Consider the following 24471-nt stretch of genomic DNA (forward strand, 5'->3'; position numbering starts at 1 on the left):
CGGTCTGTAAATATTCGATTATGGACCAGACACAATCCAGTGATTGACATCATGAGCATCAATCTACCCAATCGGCGTACGATGACATGAATCAACAATAAACAATTAACAAACACTTTGGAAATATGTGTGCAAACAAACTCGTTTACGTCACTACTAGTGGCACGCGTCAATGAATGCCTGCCTGTAGGGTTGTCATGTCTGAAAAATAATGACTGTATGGAATACCTATTACTGTAACAGAATATGCTGAAATCGTAGTGCACATCGGACAGCACTCCTGTCACAGAACATGGTATGCTGGAACTGAAGTCGAGAACGGGTTGGTCTCGAGTGAATACGCAAGTATGGTGACAGGGTATAAAAGCATAAGCTCTCCCCACCAGTTTGACATGAGCTATACTGAGGCGAGCACTCGCGATGTCTTCAGTTCGTGTGAGTATCTTCTTAGAGTTGGATTGAGAACGCAGGACTTTATATTGGGTGGGAAAACATTAACTGACTGTGCTTTATCCCTCTTCACTTTGTTAATATTAAAGTTGTTTATGAAATGTTTTGATGGCCTCGTTGCTATATGGATAAAACGAAGTCGATGCGGCGTTCCATATTTGTTCGTTTACTTGTATGTGTATGTGACAAGTTTACTTTGTTTCATGTGAACAATCGTCTTGTATTGGATTTGCATGTGTTTGTGACGGGGCCCACCTGGTATAATATTTGGCGATTCATAAATACATAGTCATGGTCACAACCGACTATGCTTTTAGCATAGTGGCTATTGGGGCGGTCGGGTAGCCTAGTGGTTAAAGCGTGCGCTCGTCACGCCAAAGACCCTGGTTCGAATCCTGACATTGTTACAATGTGTGAAGCCCATTTCCGGTGTCCCCTGCCGTTATAATGCTGGAATATTGCTTAAAGCGGCGTAAAACATACATGCTAGCTCATGTGAGCTATTGAAAGCGTCTTGTCGCTTGCATTTACAGGCAGCGATCTCGTATCGACTGTATGCGAGACCTTCAACTTTGAAACTCCTTTCTTGGTTCTTAAATTGTTTGTTGGTATATTTTCAGTCAACCAGTTTGGTGTTCTGTCTGGTAGTGCTTGTTCTATGCAGATGGACGGCAGGAAGTAAGTACAATAATCACTAATAGCCACCTCGTACTGTCTACTTGTATACAGGCAGATGAGATAGATTAAATGTTGCTGATGGCGCCCAAAATCGCCAGCATGAAAACGCCATGTGAAAATAGGTCTTGTGAAACGTCGGAAGAACGCGAGGTCATACTCATTGTGCATTCCAAATACCAAATCGGTCCCGCCTTGCACGTGAAATGCGTCCTTGTACCCGTTTCACGTTTAAAAACGTGCGTGTATCTACCTCGGTCATGTAGCCTCCGCTTCAAGTATTTTACGACCGATTTTAAAGTCTTAACGCCCTCTCCCCTTGTTTCCACGCTAACGCTCCGTAATGTAACGGACCCGTGAAGATCCGGGGTAGACTTGGTCTTAAGCAACCATACTTGTAAGAGGCGACTAACGGGATTGGGTGGTCAGGCTCGCTGACTTGGTTGATGCATGTCGTTGTGTCCCAATTGCGTGGATCGATGCTCATGATGTCAATCACTGGATTGTCTTGCCCAGAATTTCCCATTTACACACCGCCGTCATATAGCTGGAATACTGATGAGTGTGGCGTTAAACAACAAACAAAATCCAGAAAGTAGCATCGGTGGCTACAGCGATTTGAACAAACAACAAAGCATCAGTGCAATTGCATATGCCTTGTACCGCATGCTACCGTGTTCTTCAGGTGAACAATTCACTTGCCTCTGCATGTCTTTGTGACAGTACCATCAGGAGGGCACAATGCGCCCATCTTTTCAGATACCAGCGGTATCGTCACTTTTAGATAATGGATCATAAACACGTTTGGTCAGAATCGTACAATCGACTCTGCTTTTAGCAGATTTCTTATGGATAAGAAAGTTGTCCCATTTATACGATGAGCGTTGCCGCCACACAACCCAGTTAATTATAGCTATTGCTGAGTGCATCGTTTTCACAAACGGCAAATGCGCGTCATATCTGAAACATCGGGTACAAATGGATAAGCTTATGTCGTATTAAAAATTAAATGATAGATCATGTCATTGTGACCCGCTAATTTCACTCGAGTGACCATGTTCTCACTTGTTCGTTCACCTAAAGTTACCCGAAGAGACCCTGTTGTGAACGATCCATGTTTTTGAGATATAAATGCAAAGTTAATGAGCAAAGCCCACCCATTTACATTTACAATATATCGTATTTCTTGCAGAATCATGCTCGAAGAGCTGTCCAAGCCCACTGGTCTTATACACGGCCAACTGCGTTTGCGTTCCATCATTCGGTGAGTATTCCGTGGTGGTTCCCAAGGAACTTTCACTGGCGACGTGTGGATCAAGCGGTCGGACTGACTGGCATGTCAATGTGTAGATTGTCTGGTCCAAACGAGATGATTCAACGGCCGCCTTCATTATAGGTTTAATATTGCTGACCGCGGCTCGGACCAGACGAGTGATTTTAATTATAATATATTCACTTCTAATTTTCAGTTTATTCAGTGCAGATGTAAGCCATCGGCCCATGCTAATTATCTTGTACAGTTTTCAGTTCGGTCCATTTAAACATAACACTTGGAGCTTGCAGATAATCAACTTTTTTTTTTATTTAATTTTTATATATTTTAAACATGGTTAAAAAAAAATTGTAGCTAAACATCAACTACATTGATGGATGGACATATTATGGAGTAGGTACATTTGGCGGAAATCTTTCTACATATTACAAATTAGCAAATTCTTCGTCTCAATAGAACCGAAATAACAAACCTTCCAGTCTTTGTTCTTAGGATCCGGGGTAGAACAGGTCTTCAGAAACCCATGCTTGCCGTAAAAGGCGACTAACGGGATCGGGTGGTCAGCCTCGCTGACTTGGTCGGTGCATGTCATGGTATCCCAATTGCGTCGATCGATGCTCATGATGTCAATCACTGGATTGTCTGATACAGACTCGATTATTTACCGCCGTCATATAGTCGAAATATCGCTGTGTGCGGCGTTTAAACAAACTGTCCTCTACGTCCATGTTTCGATTCATAACTGATCTACAGCGGACTTGTGAAATAGCGTACTTGAATTTACTTATTGTTACGGCATTTATATTCCCTTTCAGTACAATGCTTCAGACAAGATGAGACCGATTGTCCGGCAGTCACAAAAGCCAAGTTTTGCAACACTCCGACCTACATGGTGTCGTGTCCACACAGCTGCGGCCTTTGTAGTAAGTGTATTTTCCTTGGTCAGATTCAATTGGAAAGGTCGGGTCTCACCGACCCTTAATCTCGGCCCCTAAACCTTCACCGGTTCCATCATATCCATCCGATATTATCCATTTTTAATGCCACTATCGTCAATCTGTTCACAAATCCATTTGTCTTGGAATCGATAGCACTTTGGTTTTTGTGTTTAACATTCTGGACTCGTATTTCTCGACACAGCAATGACTTAATGTGAAACGGCCTTTACCGTGCACTGATATCCATAAAGAAGGGAGGTAACCTGGAATATTGCAAATTCCAATTGATAAATGTTTACTGAAATGTGTTGCAGGCATTGGGCCAAAAAGTATCGTCTTCTCGACTCCTAATCCCCTAACTATATAGATAAACATCAAGGGAAAGTACAAATACTGAAACCTGGCCTATTGGGCCAAAATATAAATCGTAGGATTTAGATACCTGATGTAAATGTTCCTTAGACATAAGGACGTCTTTCTACTTCAACTGTAACCCAGTTAATCTGTCATTCGAGAACCTTAACGCATCGTGATCAAGGCGTAACCCCAGTTTATTAGTACTCTGGCATTCCATCTTTCCTAACTGAGTCCAAGGGGATTTTGTCACTTCCATATTTGTACATGTATTACGCCCTCATATCAGCCCTACCCCTTTACATTTCTCCACGTCTGACCATTTTCCTTTCAGAATCGGACTATGTTCCATCCTCCAAACTGGCAATCGCTTTCTTCCCCTCGGGGAAATCGGCACTCGACTTGTACCGTAAGTATATCATGCAAATGTGGTGCCTAAACCTGTCCAAGGAATTGGTTCGCATTGCCTCCTGGTCTGGTACACGCCAGTGTACATTTTTTAGCATGAGGTTTATACCAATCGTTCCATGTTTCCCGTTGGCCAAACTGTTCCGTAAATTAATCTAGCTAAACATATTAAACATATCCCGATTCATGAGATTACTGTAATGTCATGCCATATTAAAATATTTTTGCCACAACACAAATTACTCTTTGGTTCTGGGCAAATGTATATTTAGAGCCATCGTTATAGTAAAATATTGCTGACACTTGTAATTAGCTGACGTTTATTACAAGTCTGTTTATGGAATGTTTGCATTTTTTTAAGTGGGGAACTGTGGCGCCCCCCCACGCTTGGCAAATGGCGTCTGCAGGGCAACGCATGGTAAACTTGCTGACGTAGCAACCTGCGCCTGCATCCCTGGCTACAAGCTCGCTGGACATGGTCTCAGTCACTGCCAGAAAAATGGGAAATGGTCTGCCCACGCCTCGACCTGCATCAGTAAGTACATGCAGAAAGACATTTGTACCACTGGGTCTTACATTCAGTGTGCCCTGTTTGGAAGTGTCCGCAATACCTGCTACACCTGTGAAGATCCAGGCTAGAACAGTCCTTCAGCAACCCATGCTTGTCGTAAAAGGCGACCAACAGGACGATGGTCGCTGACTTTGTTGAAGCATGCCATCGTATCCCAATTGTGTACATCGATGCTTAGGTCTCTCACTAATTAAATAGCTGATATATTCCTTTGTGCAGCGTGAAATTATGATTCACAATTAGCCAGATATCCGTATTTGTAATTTAAACATGTGATGTCGTCATTGTTAGATAGGTTGAAGATTTTATTAACCAATCAAGATTGTCTAACCATGTTGTCTTCAATCACGTGTTTTTTGTTTCATAGTTAAAAACTGTGGCTCGCCTCCAGTGGTTGCTCGTGCAACTGTAAGCGCCCCTGTCACGACATTCGGCGCAACAGCAACCTACACATGTAACGTTGGCTTCAGACTTCGCAGCTCGCCCTTCTCCAGATGCAAGAAGGATGGTACCTGGACGGCCATGGGTCGCATTTGTACACGTAAGTGCTGCGGCAAGCCATAACTACTGCTGCTCCTTTATCATTATTTACAAGAAATTCTTAAAATTAGAATGTCATTAAACCAATTTAACGAAGATAATTTTACAGGTTTGATTTAAAATGGTGGCACAAATGGCAGGCGTCGGTCAGACCACTATTACATTTAGCACAGAAATTGTCAATGGGTACATTATCCCCCGCCACGTAATGGAGCTTTTGATGTGGGAACTGTCTTGGCCCATCCACTTCTCGATGGGATAAGTTTGAGAAATGACATATTACACATGCTAGTCTGGAATGAATCCCTAAAAATACCGTCTTAAATTCAGTGTTTAGTTAAAGCCTTTGTTCCACGATGTCTCGCTTTGTGCATGCGTGACATGTAAGTTTCCTGTGAAGAATGAATCTTTGCAATCTAATATACTTATCTAGATTTGCGTTCAAAATGTTTTCCATCTGGTCTTCACTGGAAACCAAAACTACATGGAATTTTGCATGATTATGGAAATGCTTGACAAGACGAGAGAAAACTAACGTTCCCGGGGCAGTTTAAATAGATACCATTCACAAGTTTTTGCTTTAGATGACTTGCACTCTTCTAAAGAGGTCATGGTAGTGGTATAAACATTTAGAACTTTTCTAATGGCGCAAATATCCATATATCTTTCCCGCTACTTGCCTTTCCCAACAAATGCAAGAGTAAATATTTGAGGAAGTTGAAAAGACGGGCTTTTGCGGCAATATGCCAAAATAATATATTTTCAATGCATATATAAATGATTCCAATTGGTTTACACCTAGACCGGAATGAAACCCGGTCAAGAGAATTTTGAAACTCCTCGGTGCACAATTGTCATTTCCTCTCTATTGCTATGACGTCAAACTGATGTCCTAAAGGGTGACATCTGGAAGGGTACACAAAACGTGACCTAATGTCATTTCCTTAACGAACAGTATCTGAAGGTGTTTGTTTGACACCAGACAATCCACTCGTATCGTAAACATCGATCCACGCAATGGGATCGATGACGTGCATCCACCAAGTCACCGAGCCTGACCACCCGATCCCGTTAGTCGCCTCTTACGACAAGCATGGGTTGCTGAAGACCTGTTCTACCCCGGAATCTTCATGGGTATAGTTTCTTTTCTTGTAGATTTCGTGTACCGGAATAATCTGATGCTGGTGCTCCGTATTGCTCCCCGAAACGGCGTCAGCAGTGTCGCCACATGGAAAGACGACGCCATCGCCCACGATAGCCCACTTTTGTCCACCTCCATCCAGCCGGGATGCTTCGTCATGCAGAAATCCAAGGCCTGTTCAACCCACTTTAAAAGTAGCATCGTCAAGAGCTGGGAAAAAGCTGGCATTCAAGAGGTATGTGTTTCCGTTGTATACACCAAGCATGAACTTTAAAAACAGTTGCAAAACAATTCCTCTCTCTCTCTTCCTCCCCCCCCCCCCCCCGTACACGGTTTATTGTGGGTGTGGTATATGCTTTGTTAGAAACGGAGTGCATCGTCATTTGTGGGTAATGACCACTTCAAGGGACTTTTTGGGGGGTTGGGGATCGGTGTTTCTTATAACACATGCTTGTAAGACGTTACTAACGGGATCGCGTCATTCTTCGTCATTACTGTAACTATCAACATGTCTTTTTGTATGGCGACGGCAAGACCCCCCCCCCCCCACCCACCCACCCACACACACACACACACACACACACACACACTTTTGATAATACACAATGAAATGGTCGCCTTTCAGGTTTTTGTTATCTTGTCCAAGAATGGAAAAAGTCGCTATATCAGATTTGATGGCCGGGGCACAAGTCGCTGGAACTGGTTTAAGAAGTCCAGAATTTTATCATCTACATGGTCTCGAATGAAAACACAAACATACAACAACTTCGGCATAAGCATGTAAGTAGAAGTTTCCTTCGCTTTGTTGGGTTGAGCTGCGACGTAACATGATAACCTCATGGCTTGAACGTGCATTCCTGCCAATTTCGAGTCGCCCCATTTTATAACGTCATTTACCTCCTTTACTCTTGCCATGCTGTTTTTATTTTGTTTTAAAACATTTACCGTTACTATCTCTTCTAAGGCTCAGTTTTTGAACTGACTGCTTTTCTAGATAGTGATACAGTGCCACGTCATATGTATCCACACTTGCAAGCGGCCTCCGTCTTTTCTGAAAGGCGTTTTTTAAGTGTCGGGCCGCTGTTACCCGTCTATGGACAGACTGTTCCTCTGTTTCTGCTGCATCAATGCTACGTCAGCTAGAGCTTGCTATATCGGACGGGAAAATATACGTTATAAACCAAGTTTGCCCTGTGAAAAGTTCAAACGACTCATTTTCCAACGCAGTAAGTCTGGGCTTTCCGACACATTCCTCTTGCTGTAATGGCAATGTTGCGACCGAGCTGCTCCGTCCCCATTCGGATAAGCATCGCTCGCCCAACAAGCCCCCTTAAATACCGAAGGAACAAAACGACCAACGTGCCTCGGGTTTCATTGTTGTATTTAACATGTTGCAGGTATGGATACAGAAACTGGTACATCAACAAAAGGTGGGGTCGTTGTTCTTGGAATTATGGGTGGCTGGTCGTCAAGGACACTGCCAAATTTGGGCCATGTAGATTTGACAAGATCAAGAGCTTCCCAGTGATACGGTTCTCCAGCTCGGACAAATACTACTCGAAAACGTCCAGTACGTACTGTTCTCATTTCGGCTCATACTTGCCCATCTGTACACATTGACGGTAGGGTAGCTGTGGCGTTAAAAGTTTCCTTCTAGTTCATTTCTAGTTACAATGTGTGAAGCCAATTTCAAGTATCCGCCCACTGCAAGTGTCGTTAGTAGTTCTCACTACCTTTTACAACAGTGATAAAAGGCGACTGAGATGGGTGTGGTCAGATTCGCTGCCCTTTGCTTTAGGCCACCTACTCGACCAATTTTCGGGCTTTCCTGTCCAAAATACTTGTGACAAATATGTTGGGTATCGAACCCCTTGGTTAAACTATTTGTATTAATAACCTTGCACATATTCGTTCCAACAATGTGATCTCTAATGTTATCAGGTTATAGGGTTGCTGATGCTATGGCAGTCTACGTTAAACTGGCCTCCGATGTCTGTGGCTCACCACCCACTCTGAAAGGAGCAACGGTAGCATATTCTTCAATAGCTATTGGTGCCAAGGCAACCTATTCATGCCTCAAATTTTGGGCTCCCAAAAACTCACCCGTGATAACCTGCCAACCAGATGGAACGTGGACATCGCTCAAGTTTACCTGTACATGTAAGTTCACAATTAACACTGACGCATGATTTGCAGGCTTGACAGAATTTAAGATTGAGCCATCCAGAGCTGACCCGAAGACAATTCCTTTTGCTCCCTCTTAAATCTGATCAACTCTCCATCAGCTGGATAAGGAGCGATGATTTAGAACATCAGTATTCAATTCATGTGAATCTTCACAATTTTACTGCTACATGTACATCTCGCGATTCCACAAAGGCGTACAACTCGTCGGCAACTTTGCTTAGTTTGCCTGTGTCGCTACTTCACGGCGGCAGTTTTTTCTTAACCCTGCTGCCAGACCACACTACATATGCTTCTCGTAAGAGGCGACTAACGGGATCGGGTGGTCAGGCTCGCTTGGTTGATATGCCTTCATATCCCAATTCTGTGGGTCGATGCTCATGTCATTCACTTGATTGGCAACAGACTTGATTACTTGAACAAGGCCCGTTATAAAGCTGGAAAACGGCGAGTGCGGCGTTAAACCTTTTCACAACCTCGTGTATTTCCAATCGACTATTGGGACACGGATACCTTGGGCACCTAGATAACTTAAACCCCACGATTATTTGTTTGTCGGCACCAGACAACTTTAAGACCTGCATCAGTCCGGACTTTGCTCCCTCCAACTGTTGTTGCTCTCGGTCGTCTATAATATTTGGTTGAGGATAACAATTATGTCCACATTGGTTTAAAATGGTTAAAACTTTATATTTCATTATCACCCTTGGCATAGTTTCAACCCGGAATCCATTGCTCTTTCTGAACTTTAAAGCAAAACTGACAAAAAATTACAATGCGATTTTAATATTTTTACTGGCAAGATCCCTTCAGTCTGGGATTTTCGTCATTTCTCATTAACTTTTGCGCAAAAACTGAACACTACCTCCTCACTACGTTACACCCCAGGACTATCATGACAATGCAATATTTCAGTACACGATTGCGGTGCACCTAAAGCCTTGCCCAATGCTGTGTCTTCTTCACCTGCAACCACCGTCGGCCGGATAGCTACCTACACATGCAAACCTGGCTATACCGCAAGCGGCACACGCACAATCCTCTGCAAGGCTGGCGGTACTTGGGCTACAACAAACTTCAAATGTACCAGTATGTATCTCCAACGTCAGCAAAGCCTTTCCCACCTTACGGTACAAATGAAAATCTAAGACGCCACTACAGTTGGTATCGCTTACTTCAATGACGTCATTGCAATGTTACAAGTGAAATGAGGAGCATAGGGACCATAACTTACAGGATTGTCTGGAATCGACGTCAAACAATACTCACTAGAATTTGTAATAAGTATGAACTATATTTCACTATTCCAAAGCATCGTTACAGTCCTGGCATCAAACTTGCCTATGACACGTTGCACATTTTCAGTCATAACCACACGGATCATCTTAAACATTGAGGTAAAACGAGGCTCAAACGCCTAAATAAAATTTGATCTCGACCTCAAAAGTCTATATAAAATGACCTGTTTAATGATATGTCTTGCCTTTACATATTAAACTAACCTTAATAATTCGAGTCATTTAATATTTTCAGTCAAAAATTGTGGTACACCCACTGCCGTCACGGATGCTACAGTGTCGGCACCAACTACCACCTTCGGTTCTACCGCCACATACACCTGCAACCAAGGATTCACAAGAAGATCGGGTTATCTCAAAGTCGTCTGCTTGTCAAGCACCAGATGGTCTACTAACAACTTAAAGTGCTCCAGTGAGGCCGCACATTTCTGTTTATATGTTGAAGTTTCAGTTGCCTCGGCATAAGAGCGACAATGCCTTCTAGAAACAGTTGCTGGGGCTGCCCCATTGTTAAAATTCCTTAAGACTAGCAATCTCGTATTTAGCCTACAACAAGGCACTGAAGCTCTTTCCAAGTGTTCACCTCGATACTTTCCGATCCTTTTTCTACTTTAGGTTTTGCTAATATGTATCTGCATAATCTCCCTTTGCTTCAAATTTCAATTTCTGAATGTATAAATCTACTTTCCATATTTATGGGAAGATAGTATTTCACTGGAACAGTGTAATCTTTCCTTGGTCTTAGAAGCATAGTTGCTGAAGACTAACCCCAATCTGTCTAACGCCTCACTCGGCAATATGACAGTTGTCTGTAAATTAGTCTGGCTGAAACAATCCAGTGACGTCATCGATGGGATATGACATGCCTCAGTCAAGTCGGCGAGCCCGACTACCCAATCCCATCCGACGCATTTTACGACAAGCATGGGTTGCTGAAGATCCACCCCTAATTTTCCCGGTTATTAAATGTACAGGTATTACTTGACCAGCTAAAATGGAATAAATATCCAACTTTGATTAAATAAAAACTTAATTTGCCCAACTATTTGCGATACAATGCATTTCGAAAGCTTCATGAACATTCCTGTCGCTCGCTTTCACCCTCGCCTTGAAAGCAGATGCTTTTTATCGGCAAAAGTTACTGCACTTTGTCTAAATAGTCAACTTGTCATACCTCTACAGCTAAAATTGCTACCTTCATATACAATTTTTCCTTTACAGAATTTGCCTACATAAACGGGTATGTTTTGGGTATGAGGATTATTCCTGGTAACGGCGTCAACTCTGCCAACACTTGGAAAAATCCGTCTATCAAGCTGGACTTCCCTGTGCCCGCGTCTCTGCAGCCCGGTTGCCTAGGGCCCGATACACGTCTCCCCTGTAAGACGCATTTCAGGAGCACGCTGCTTAACTATTGGTCAAAGATCGGCTTACAGAGGGTAATCTGACAGAATGCATTGTGCCCAGTATTTGTCTTTGAAACGTGAGATGCATTGGTGCATAACTATTTCAAATTTCCCGGATGTAATGTGTAAATCTATTTACAGGCGCTAATCAACAAAGTATAACTATCATTTTTCGGTATCGCTTTCTATTGGGTAGCTCTACAACCGAATGACTTATTACTTGTTATAACTATCAACCTTGCCAGAAGATAACGATACCTGATCGGTCGATAATTGTCAAACAAGTTGTCGAGACGATCCAGTTTCAACCCACGCCGATCTGGGCAGGAATGTCTTGGCTCAATTGTCTCGATTCACTGGCTATTGGTCGCTCGGTACACGTGGACGACCCTAGGGCGTGCAGAGTTGCGTCCCTTCGCACGCCAGAAACCTGTAACCGGACGTTCCGTCAGGTTTGTTACAACCGTACCAATGTACAGATCTTGAACATGAAAGGCCATCACTTCAGTCTATACCATCCGACCAACAGTGAGTTACAATTTAATGTTGCATCGGCATTGTTTCAGCCAATTAGCGACAAGACAATATTAACAAGTGTTTAACGCCGCAATCGGCAATATTTCGTCTATATGACGCCGGTCAATAGCCTGGATCAGACAATCCAGTGATTGACATGAGGATCGATCTATGCAATTGAGATATGATGACATGCACCGACCAAGTCTGCGAGCCTGACCACCCGATCCCGTTAGTCGCCTCCTACGACAAGCATAAGTCGCCTTTTGCTGCAAGCATGGGTTGCTGAAGACCTTTGGCTTGTTTTACCACGGAGCTTCACGGCTCGTATTGACAAATGACTTGTGAATACAATGGTGACTTACTTAAATGCTGTTCGAAACGGGATTAGCCCCAACTCTTATTTTGAAAGGGGATGAACTTGGAAGTTTTACAAGACGTGGTTCATTTTTTTTCTTACAGGTGCGCGTCGTCCTCCTCAAAAATAGAAAGGCAGTAAGGACGTTGGACTTCAACGCAAAAGGAACGAACTACCTCTCTTGGTTCTCCAGATCCAAATTGATGACATCCACTTGGAAAAATCTTCCATACAGATATTCAATGAACTATTTCAAGATCCTTGGGTAAGTATCTCTTGTAATTGTAGTGTACTTTACTATTGCTGCCTAATTTGAGATTAATATATTGACGTTAACGGACCTGTCGCTACGATGAAACACAATAGGAACATGGCAGCCTCGCCCTAGGCTTCAGTTGGACAAAACTCAATTTCTAGTATTGAGACTACCTACTGATAGGCAGACCGCCTCCGTTTTCTTGTGGTAGAGCGGAAGGTCAAGGGGTTCGATCCCGGGCCGCGTCATATGAACATGCGTTAAAAGATGGTACTTGTTACCCTGTCTGGGAGCTCGGCATTAATGAGTTAAAACACGGACTGGTCGGCTCGGTCGGTATACTGACTGAGTGGGGATATTCATGTTAAACTGAGATATGGTATCTCGGTGAGCTAGCACTATAAATCGGCATCAGTCCGGTCTAGTTCAAGCTGCCACACGCACGCCGCTATGTAAGTGCAATAATCTTGGACGTGACGTTAAACCCAACATAACCTCACTGTTGGCAGACTTGATGTCGCTTTTCACTTTCTATTTCACTATTACTTGCAGGCCCTCATCCTATAGGAACTGGTACATCAACAGAGCATCGCGCACATGCAGTACAGACGACGGATGGCTTGTTGTAAAAGATTCAGCTGGTGCTGGTTGCCCCTACGATAAAGGAAAGAGTTTTCCGAGGATACGTTATTCAAACTACAAGTACCATGAAAGAGCAACGGGTACGTACCTACTCGTTTTATACAAATTGAAATATATATATATATATTTTGACATACCGTCAAGTTTACATGACGGTCCATTCCAAGTATTATATATAGGAAGGCGTTCTCGCCGTGCCACATTGCCTCCCTGGTTCAGTTAAGGCATCTGCCTGGAGGTCGGTAGTTCCATACCGAAAGAAAAGATACTTGTTACCCTGCCTGTCAATCGGCATTGAGGTCATGAAGATGGTCGGGTCGCCTCGTTATGCCATTCGTCACTACTCGCCCCTTTCCGTAACCTGCAAGAAGACTGCTCCCCCCACCCCACCCCCTTGATGAATATCATGTGGGAAAATACTACAAATCAATCGGAATGCGCGTATGATTTCAATTTCTTCGTCAAAGAATCCCTCGGAAATTTGATTTTACATGTCTTGCATCTAAACCTATACCCCCCCAGACGGTTAAATGTGCTCAATCATATTTTATGATTCCGCATGTCCCGATGTGCTTTAAATTATATCATATATATATATATATATATATATATATGTGTGTGTGTGTGAACCATTACACAACGTGTTGACAATTGTTTTAGGTATGCCCGTTTGTGCTAAGACGGACTTTTGCTACACTATGAATCATCGAACTACTCCCGCATTTACTTGCCCAATTAAATTCAATCCTCTGTGCAAGTCCTCCCATCTTGTCAGTTGAAACATTGTAATGCACTCTACCCGTGAAGATCCCGTCGGCAATACATGCTTGCCGTACAAGGCGATTAACAGAATCAGGTGGTCAGGCTCGCTCACTTCGTTGATGCACGTCATCGTATCCCAATAGCGTAGATCGATGCACATGTCAATCACGGGATTGTCCGGTCCAGACTAAATTTACAGCTGGAATATTGCCGAGTGCGGCGCTTTAAAACAATGTACCTGCCTTGCTTAATCTTCCATTCACGATTATCAAGTCAAAACGGGATGTATTGGCCGCAAATATTCGTCTCGGAAGTGACGTCAATGTTGGCGTCGTGGTGTTTGAAATTGCAAACGAAACGATTGTAGAGAATAAATGCAAGACGTTATCGCATTTCAGCGTTTATCCAGTATTTAACGCCTCGCTCAGCAAATATTCCAGCTGTATGATGGCAGTTTCAAAATTGTCGAGTCTGAACCAAACAATTACATAATATATATATATTATGTATGTGTAATAATTAAGCATCGATCAACCAAGTTGGCGAGCTTAAACGGGATATGTCGTTCGTCAACTGCTTAAGACAAGCAGTCGCCATTTACGGCGAGCATGTTTTGCTGAAGACTATCCTAACCCGGATCTTCACGGGTCCCTTTATCCACTAAATCTTTATTTTGTGAATATGTAATTAAATGACATTGGTTTTAGGCTATGCCACGGCTGACACCATGCTAATCCTCCTAAAGCTGGCTACTGACGTCTGTGGCCCCCCTCCCGCTGTACCCAACTCTCAGGTCGCCTTTCCCTCGCTAGCTGTGAACACCGTTGCCACCTACACCTGTAATGCTGGCTACAACCTTATCGGAAAAGCCACCGCCCGCTGTCTTTCGGACGGGAAGAGAGAAGCCCCCGCATTTTCCTGCAAGAGTAAGTCCACAAAGCCAGACATCGAGTCTCCGCACTGGATTGCGCGACTAGAACTGCCGTTTACAAGCAGTCGGCCAAGTCATTGACAGGGTTGCCCTAATGCTTATGTTTTCATTGATTTCGTCACTTCACATATGGATATCAGATAGGTATATGGTGTCGTGTACCGATCTGTGTACACAGATGCATAGTCCGAGACGCTACAACATGTCACATGACCCGAGGAAGTTTACGGGATTAAAAACCCGTTGACTCTGCCATTGCCTAGCAGACGACATACAAAAAAGTTACTTCCCTTTACCCAATGCTTTCCGATGAACCTAGGTTCACTTCAGCTCCACGATACTTGTGCCAGATAAGCAACTTACCTAAGGTCTTAAGATTATTTCTCAGGCGCTACAAGGAAAGTAATTGCCTACTTTAACAAAATCGGAAGCTAGTATCTTAATGTAAGGCAAGAGATAAACATGGTCCATATTTGGTCATTTAGATGTCGTGGTCCTTAAATGTACTCAACCTTGACTTACGTAAAGGATCCTTAATTATTCACCTTTTTTATGGCTGTTTTTGTTTTTAAAAGAAAAGGATTGCGGGAAACCACCAGCAATAACCTACGCTACAGTAGCTGTTACGACGACGACTTTCTCATCCATTGCCACGTACACATGCAACCAGGGATACAGAAAAAGATCTGGCTCTACCACTATTGCCTGTCAAGCAAACGGGAAATGGGCTGCAAGCAAATTAAGATGCTCTTGTGAGTACTTTGTTGGTTCAAAATGATTCTACTGTCATTTTGATATAAATATATATACTCTGAAACATTTCCAAACCGCATGTTTGAATTGGTCACATTTGACAGGACCTCAAACGTTTTTATATTAAGGAGCAACCATGTCATTGACATGAAGTTCATATTTACTGCTAAATGCACTGAAATCACTAACGTGCAATATCCGCTTTCATTATGCTTTCATTATGCACAGCGTCTGTCGTATGTGTAAATGTTCTAAAATGCTGGTTATGCATTCTCAGAACAGTTGAAGCCACACTTCGAACAATACAGACCCGTCAAGATCCGGGGTAGAATAGGTCTTCAGCAACCCATGCCTGCCGTAAAAGGCGACTATGCTTGTAAGAGGCGACTAACGGGATCGGGTGGTCAGGCTCGCTGACGTGGTTCATGCATGTCATCGGATCCAATTGCGTGGATCGATGCTCATGATGTCATTCACTGGATTGTCTGGACCAGACTCGATTATTTACAGACAGCCGTCATATGGCTGGAATATTGCTGAGTGCGGCGTTAAACAACAAACAAATCGAACCGTACATTCAACTACCATTGTCGGTGTATGAAAAACACTGAAACAGATTTCAACCCAAATCTCTAGTACAGCATTTCTATTAACTGCCACAGTTTAAGCCTTGACACTACATTCTCTACGGTAAATACACGAGTAGCTTTCGTGAGACATTGCATCAATGTCTTAATATTGTGCTACCCAGAATTGAAGATGTGCAATGGATTTCTACTTCAGATTTCGTATACATGGGGAACTCTATACTCGCTATGAGGATAGTATCTGGAAACAGAGTGTCTTCGGTATATACGTGGAGTAACAAAAAGATATTCTACGATGCCCCGATTTCAAAGTCGTTGCCAGCCGGATGCCTCACAGGAAATGCAGCTCTACCCTGCACAAAACACTTCAGAAGTGTCCTTGTCAACAACTGGTCAAAAATTGGAGTCAAGCAGGTAATTTCAGTCCGCTGAACATTCCCTCCAGTTGGGAACGCTTAAACGGTTGCCAGTTTCCCTTTAGTCCCTATCAACTAAACGAGCATAATACCAAGTTCTGAACCAAAAAAATCTTTCATCGTAGTTATCGTCGCTTGTTTTTTTTTTCTCCTTTAAATTTTACATCGCTTAACCATATCCTCTTTATATTCATAAACCTTTTTTTGCTAACCTGTCCAATATGTTCGTAAAAGATACTACTCTCAAGTTTAATGACCATAAATACATAGACCATGAAGATCCAAGGTAGCATGGATCTTGAGCAACCCATACTTTTAAGAGGCGACTTACGGGATCGCTGACTTTGATGCATCTCATCGTATCCCAATTGCGTGGATCGATGTTCATGATGTAAATCACTGGATTGTCTAGTCCCGACTGGATTATTTACAGACAGCCGTCATATAGCTGGAATATTGCCGAGTGCGGCGTTAAACAATCAACAAACGTAGTCATATCGGTGTTCGCATGACTCGCATACTAAATGAACACAAGCTAATGATGGCATGATCTTATACAACCGATTGCTTATGGTACAGATTGTCACTCTTCTATTTATTAAAGATTGTCGTTGACTTTTTACAAGCGCTCGGCAATAAATTTCGATTTTAAATGGATAAGATATTGATTATTCTTAGATCCGCGTCTTGATCATGAAATCTGGGAGGTTGAAGAAGACATTGGTATTCAATGGTGTTGGTTCGTCCTCTACCAACTGGTTTTCAAAACCACGACTCGTGGCATCGTCGTGGACAGATTTGGGAAAGAAAAGCCGTACGAACTTCTTTTCCTTATCCGGGTAAGAATTTTATTGCCTGACTGAATTGACCTTCACGATACCGCGTTAAAAATGATCTGAAGCAACCCATGCTTCAGTGGGGCGACCCCCGCATGCTTATCTTTATATCCCAAGGGGGTGGATCGATGCGCATGCCAATCACTGGATTCTCTGCTCCAGACTTGCAAAGCATAATGTATCTACACTGGCATGCTTGACAATCAATTCGATCCTGATGTATTTACTTTGTGGGATCTTGAACACGGGGAATGCAGTGTCGTGGGTGTTACTCCAGAAGTAACTCGAGCAAACGCTAAGACGGACAACTGGCCGTAACATTTAGGCGGTCTGTTAGCCAAGCACTTAAAGCGTTCGCTCGTCACGCCAAAGAACTGGGTTTTATTCCCGAAAGGGATAAAATATGTGAAACACATTTTGGTGCCTCCCTCCCCTCAGAACAATCTGTCTTGGTTGATTTGATGCTGACGAGTGAAATAATTACTGGTAATGTATAAGATTTCATCTTGCAAACTTTTCTTTAATTTAAATGTCTTCCATCCAGGTTTCAAACATATAGGCGGTGGTACATCAATCGATCCTGGGGCGGTTGCAACAATGATTGGGGATGGCTTGTGGTTAAAGACTCTTCATCAGCCTCATGTCCTTATGACAGGGGGTCCAGTTTTCCGAGAATTCAGTACTCGCACAAGTCTACACGTGACCCGTCTATCAGTAAGCAGTCCATCTAACTGGAAACTTATGGTTGGTCTCGCTGCATAACTTTCTACTTGCCTTGAAAAACTACAGGCAACTAAATGCAACGTATACTGTGGTCACGAGATTAATGTCTCGTTGGACATTGCTGAAGTCCATACCTGACATTTGTTATTTTTCTTAAATATACATTGGCTAACTTTTAAGGTGTAAGTTGTTACAAAGATAAACTATTGCCTTTTTTCTCGGTGAAAAGTTCCATTTGGCCATCCGATTTAAGTATATAATTTTTTAAAAATATATTTTTTGATAACATTTGACAATATTATAATGCTTAAAATACTATCGTAACTTCTCTTCCCAATTATTTATACAGAATACGCAACAGCGGATACTATGTTGATACTTCTAAAACTGGCCACCGATGTATGCGGCCCTCCTCCAACTCTTAAAAGATCAACCGTCAAATATACCTCCCTCGCTGTTGGCGCTAAGGCTGTATACACATGCCACAGAGGATTCCAAGCTACACGCACCCCATCAATAAATTGTTTAGCCGACAGCACCTGGACGAAGGTCTACTTTAGTTGTGAACGTGAGTATTTGAATACCTGGCTCTGTTTGAGTTTAATCCCTGTGGAATGCTAGGTAAGAATACATTTGTCGTAAGATTAGCTTGTCGGGCTAGCTTACTTCATGTCGTTCCGATGACGTGAATCGCATTCATGACCCGTGAAAATCAGGGGTAGAATAGCTCTTCAGCCCGTCAAATAGCTGGAATACTGCCGAGTGCAGTTTTAAACAATGAACGAATAAAAAACAAAGCATCGGTGCAATTGCATATGCCTTGTACCGCATGCTATCGTGTTTTTCAGGTGAACAATTCACTTGCATCTGCATGTCTTTGTGACAGTACCATCAGGAGCGCAGAATGCGCCCATCTTTTCAGATACCTGCGGTATCGTCACTATTAGATAATGGATCATAAACACGTTTGGTCAGAATCGTACAGTGGACTCTGCTTTTAGCAGATTTCTTATGGATAATAAAGTTGTCCCATTTATTCCATGAGCGTTGCCACCATACCACCCAGCTAAAATGTATTGCGTTGACAGTCTCTCCGGGAAAGAATTGGATAGAATTAATCTTAGTTGCCGAGCTCGACTAGACTCTTGGCGATCCGTTTTTTTGAAAGGGTCTTCAGCAACCATACTTGTCGTACGAGGCGACTAACGGGATCGGGTGGTCAGGCTCGCTGACTTAGTTAATGCATGTCATCGTATCCCAATTGCGTGGATGGATGCTCATATCAATGACTGGATGGTCATCCAGCCAACTATACTTCTGATTTATTTTAAAATCGATTTTACAGGCCAGCATATAGAACTCCCGTAAAATTGTCCTCCCATGTGTCGACTTCTTGTCGACCTTCACCTGAACCACTTGACTGGCACTCGTTTCAGCCAACACTTGCGCCAGTGTCAAGAAGTGCAATGCTAAAAAAGATGGAGAATACTGGATATACCCCACGCTGCTCAAGGGCGCCAGTTTGAAGGTTTACTGCTATAATATGAAGTCCCGCAGTCCCGTGCATTACATTACGCTAGTAAAAAGAAACTATGCCAACTATCCTGCCACGCGAAACACAAAATGCACCGGCAGAGACGTGCCTCTTCCTAAACCTAACAAGTCCGGAGTCACTACATTCTCCAAGGTTCGGATCTACGTATCGGTGAGTACCCTGTCGCCTTAGGTATCCGAAATGCATGCAAGATAAAATGTCTTCCATTCCCCTCCCGACAGACCCTAAACCCGTCACTCATAGTTGCTCCATTGCCTTGCACTTTGACGAAATGTGGCTACTTTCATTCTTTGAAAACTTCTGTCATAAAGGCTTTCAGTGTCGAATGCAACGGGAAAGATGGCTGAAATACCGTCAAACGAACGCTACAACAGATTAACCAACATCTTGAAGTAAACCATGTTTTTGGCGACAAATTTCCATATACCAGACAGGCTAATAACAATTTTTGACAGTCTTTAACTATATCCCGAAAATATAAGTATATTTTAAAACTGCATACAAGATTCTAATTTACCAAGCACGTTGTTTTAGTGCGGTTTACTTTGTGCCACTTTCGGTAAATACGTAAAATAATCATGTTCTCTCGCGAGTTCAGACCCATACCGTAAAACCACAACCATCATAAAGGCTGCGAACACATTGTTATATATATATATATATAACATCTCAGTCAGTCTCTACCGTTTATATATTTACAGAACTTTTTCCCACAACGTTTCTCAATAGGGCATTCCTGTCAATTTGTCTGACACGCTGTTCGCTTTACACGGACAAATTAATGACGGGATTACTTCAAAACGACTTTCTATTTCTCGTACATTGCCACCCTGTCGACCTACCTTAGATTTAGTGCAACTGTACTTGCATGGATCGATGCTCATGATATCACATCGTCTGGTCCAGACCTGCTTATTTACTAACTGGAATATTGCTGAGTGCGGCTTTAAACAAACATAACTGCACCAGCATCTTCAATATTCGATTTTTCAAATGTACGAATACATTACCTGCACGCACTTGAATGATGTCAGTCACTAGATTCTCTGGTTCAGACTGCCTGCAATATTGCCGAGCAAGGCAACAAGCTTCTCTGCCAAAAACGGCCCCGTTGATACCTGTAACCATGTCTCGATTGATAATTTTCAGACAATGCAAGTCATCAGAAGCGACTTGAAATTTGCCAGATCAACCGGCACCGTCCAGCATTTTGGAGTAGCGTACGCCTGCCACTCTAAACTAAACAAATGCAAGAAGAAAGGAGTTACTGTTGTGGACTTCAGAGGCACTGGACTTGGAATAAAATCTGTGAGTAGCATTCATTTAACTTAATTTAAAAAAAGTACCACACATATCCACACATATTTGAAGACATGTTTTTTCGGAACCCGATCGTCTTACTTTTCGTGGGATTGCACTTAATAGGGTTACTGTGGTATTTTAAAAATCCATTTCGGAAACGGCCCGCAACTCTGTAGCCACAGACTGTAAGCACCAAAATCCTGTGCCAGGTCACGGACATATTCTGGAGAATGTGGACGACGCAGACGGTGCTCCATTTCATCCCACACATGCTCTATTGGGGAGAGATCTGGAGAAATTGCAGGCCATGGCAGTAACATGACATTGTTATGGTGAAGGAAATCCATTGCGACCCTAGCCGTGTGAGGACGAGCGTTGTCCTGTTGAAATGTCAATCCCGGGCCATGACGTTGCAGGAAAGGAATGACCACATCCCTCAGAATCTGATCTCTGTAGCCAACACCGGTAAGATTGCCCTGAACGACCACCAAAGGGGTTCGGTGCCGTGCTGTTATCCCGACCCAAATCACCACGGAGCCACCTCCAAAACGATTCCTCTCAACAATACAGTTGCGTGCATAACGTTCTCCCAAACGCCGGTAGACACGTTGGCGCCCGTCACTGTGGGAAATGTTGAACCTCGATTCATCTGTAAAGACAACATTTCTCCACCATATTCGAGGTTTGCGAACATGATTTCGACACCATCTTAGACGGTTGACTCGATGACGGTGTGTCAGGATGGGACGTATGGCAGGGCGTCGTGGTCGAATCCCGTACTGACCTAAACGATTCCTGTACTGACCTAAACGATTCCTGACGGTGTCGGGGTGGATACTGCGCAGGCCAGGAATTGTCTGGGACGTCGTTACTGCCGTTTGGAACCTGTGTCGGAGATGTGTCGCTCGAATCCATCTGTCTTGGCGTCGTTACTCGGGGACGTCCTGAACGTGGGTGGTCGGCAACATCATTTGTGTTCTGATAACGCCTCACCAATGTCGATATCGTGTTACGATGGCATTGGAAATTTGTTGCCACCTGTTGCCTCATTCCCGCTCGGATCATTCCAATGGCTTCATGACGCTGTGCAGATGTCAATCTTGGCATGATTTGCTTGTGATATGCTTGTGTCTGCGCCTGAGAATTTTTTTGAATGACCACAGATCATGCTTTCCAAAGTGACAGCGAATTTTGAGTTGCACATGCTGTGTACAGCTGCACAGGATGCACGTGCAGTAACACATTGCACGTCCATAGGCCCCCATCAATGACGTCATATCGCATGGCACGTGCATGAGCGTTTGAATGTCTCCAATAATTGCTGTTTTTAAACATATCTTTCATATATTGACGGTGTTGCCTTTATATCTATATTTTCTCCGTGCAGTTTCTTGATGTGGCTAGTATATTTCTTTTCCCTCCACAAACGAAAATAAACAAATGATTCTGACAGATTGCAGCTAACAATACATAAGGTTCTGTCCTAGTTTACAGGGGAGTTCCCCCCCCCCCCCCCCCCCCCTTCAAATCTAGTTCCTACATTACTTGCCGACAACCGTGATCTTGTAGAATTATTGCCAACATTCACATAATGTCCTTGCTATAAATTAATAAATTATACATTGCAGACGGAAGTCTATGGAACAGGGCCATACGGCTCTGGATACTACTCTCACAGTGGATCGAAGGATTATTACAAGCTTTCGTGTGGCGGTTACTGCGGAGGTTGCTATATGCCTGGAAGGATCCGCATGAAACGAATTTACTCACCAAAAGCAAGCAGCGCTACAAAGGTCAACTGTTGAACATTGGGGTTTGGTCATCGCAGCGTACTGTAACGCAAGCATCTTAATACATGTACGATGTGAAAATAAAATGTCGTGACAAATCTTTGTTTAATACTTTACCTACTTTATAGGGGTGTTTTGGAAATATCCTTGCAACAAAGTTCATATTTATAGCAGGCAATTTTTCACTAACTAAAGCGTTTCAAGACTTTAATGTATAAATCCAGTGCCCCCAAACCTCAATAGTATGTCCATAGTGTAATCATGAACACAAGTTTGGATCGGATCCATCCAAATTCACCTAAAACCCGTGCTTCTGAATACCACATGTGAAAGAACGATGAAACGACCAACGCATGTAATTAACAATTGTATTACAAATTACTGAGATCCGTGTTAGAATAGGTCCTAAGCAACCCATGCTTGCCGTGAAAGATGACTATGCTTGTCGTAAGAGACGACTAACGGGCTCGGGAGGTCGGGCTCGCTGACTTGGTTGATGCAATACACCGTATCCCAATTGCGTGGATCTATGCTCATAATATCAACTTTAGACAGCTGTCATAGGGTAGCTGGAAAATTTGAGTGGCGTTAAACGGTATAATCTGTTTTTGAGCAGAAGTAAACTTTCAATTAACTTGACAAAAAATGGACAATGGTCGCTGTTAAACGGATCCTGTGCACTGTACCTGCATATGCAACAGGTCTACATGTTCCCGAGGTGTTTTGTCGTCTCTCTTCTCAATATCGCCAACAGTAATGGTGCTTATATTCAAATCAATACCGTTGCCACAAGTGATAAATTAATGGCTTAAACGTCTTGGCTTTGTCAGCAGTATAGAAGAAAAACCTTTTGCATAGTTTCTGTTTTCACATATGATTTTGACCATATCGCCTCAAGCCCAACTAAATTTAATTGATCCATGTGTTCTACAAATATCATCTCTCACTGGCAACGCCCCCGCCCCTAGTTAACCATCTTGATGAAAGGTATATGGAGCCCTGGGATGTTTTGGTTGTACGCCGCACTCGGCAATATTCCAGCTATGATCTTGTCTGGACCAGACAATCCAGTGACTGAAATCATGAGCATTGATCCACGCAATTGGGATATGACATGCATTAACTAAGTCGGCGACCCTGACCACCCGACCCCGTTAGTCGCCTCTTACGACAAGCATGGGTTGCTGAAGACCTATTCTACTCCGGATCTTTACGGGATGTAAATAGCATGCGTACCATTATGTAACCATGCGTCACTTGACAATATTCCAGCTATATGCCAGAGTGCTTTAACCACGAGGCTGTCCCATAATACATGACAATCAAAGGATTTTGAAGAGCTTGGGAAACTTGTATAAAATGAAGAGTATGTAGGTTTGGGTTGTGAGGGCGTCTTAGGGTTCGACTGCCCCTTTGGAACCAACTATCGCTATAGAAACCCCCTGTTTTTGAATGGATGACTGAAGTATCCAAGACCTAGATTTTCGAAACTATCGTAGCCCTAAGATCAAGTTTGTCGTAAATCTAAGATAGCCCCATAGTTGGCGGCATACTTTGCCAAACAAATAGTTTGCTTACGTCCGAACATTGACATTTCATTTTGTTAAACTGTTTCAAATTCACACTTCGAAAACACGAACGCATAAATGATTTCACGTCAGGAGTGTTCTCAACCTCATTGTGCCTCGCCGTCAGCTTCGTTGATCGCTCAGTGCCGCATTGTGACGTCGCGGTTTCAAAAACGTATACATTGTATAAGTGTTACAGCGTTATTTCTTCAGTGTAACCAAATTTGTATAACAAGCA

The 24471-nt window shown here is 43.0% G+C and overlaps 1 protein-coding gene across 3 annotated transcripts; it reads left to right on the top strand.

Annotated features, from left to right (window-relative positions):
• Nucleotides 1-360: 360 nt before the first annotated feature.
• Nucleotides 361-22763, top strand: LOC124139315 (sushi, von Willebrand factor type A, EGF and pentraxin domain-containing protein 1-like). Of its 3 annotated transcripts, XM_046506301.2 has the most exons (25): nucleotides 361-435; nucleotides 1071-1128; nucleotides 2318-2389; nucleotides 3214-3321; nucleotides 4025-4099; nucleotides 4460-4633; nucleotides 5037-5210; nucleotides 6365-6585; nucleotides 6976-7130; nucleotides 7748-7920; nucleotides 8292-8510; nucleotides 9450-9623; nucleotides 10068-10244; nucleotides 11054-11271; nucleotides 12217-12377; nucleotides 12921-13090; nucleotides 14480-14698; nucleotides 15279-15455; nucleotides 16240-16457; nucleotides 17138-17298; nucleotides 17840-18009; nucleotides 18368-18586; nucleotides 19455-19723; nucleotides 20723-20881; nucleotides 22504-22763. In XM_046506301.2, exons 1-25 carry the CDS (start codon nucleotides 421-423, stop codon nucleotides 22678-22680), a joined length of 4113 nt encoding a protein of 1370 aa, XP_046362257.2. In that variant the 5' UTR covers nucleotides 361-420; the 3' UTR covers nucleotides 22681-22763. The 3 variants fall into 3 exon arrangements, with proteins under 3 accessions (XP_046362257.2, XP_046362258.2, XP_046362259.2); XM_046506302.2 differs by lacking the exons at nucleotides 20723-20881; nucleotides 22504-22763 and having other exon boundaries at nucleotides 19364-19488; XM_046506303.2 differs by lacking the exons at nucleotides 6365-6585; nucleotides 6976-7130; nucleotides 7748-7920; nucleotides 8292-8510.
• Nucleotides 22764-24471: the final 1708 nt, after the last annotated feature.

This window comes from Haliotis rufescens, unplaced genomic scaffold (assembly GCF_023055435.1).
Source record: "Haliotis rufescens isolate VD_foot unplaced genomic scaffold, xgHalRufe1.0.p SCAF_8, whole genome shotgun sequence".
Lineage (NCBI taxonomy): Eukaryota > Metazoa > Mollusca > Gastropoda > Lepetellida > Haliotidae > Haliotis > Haliotis rufescens.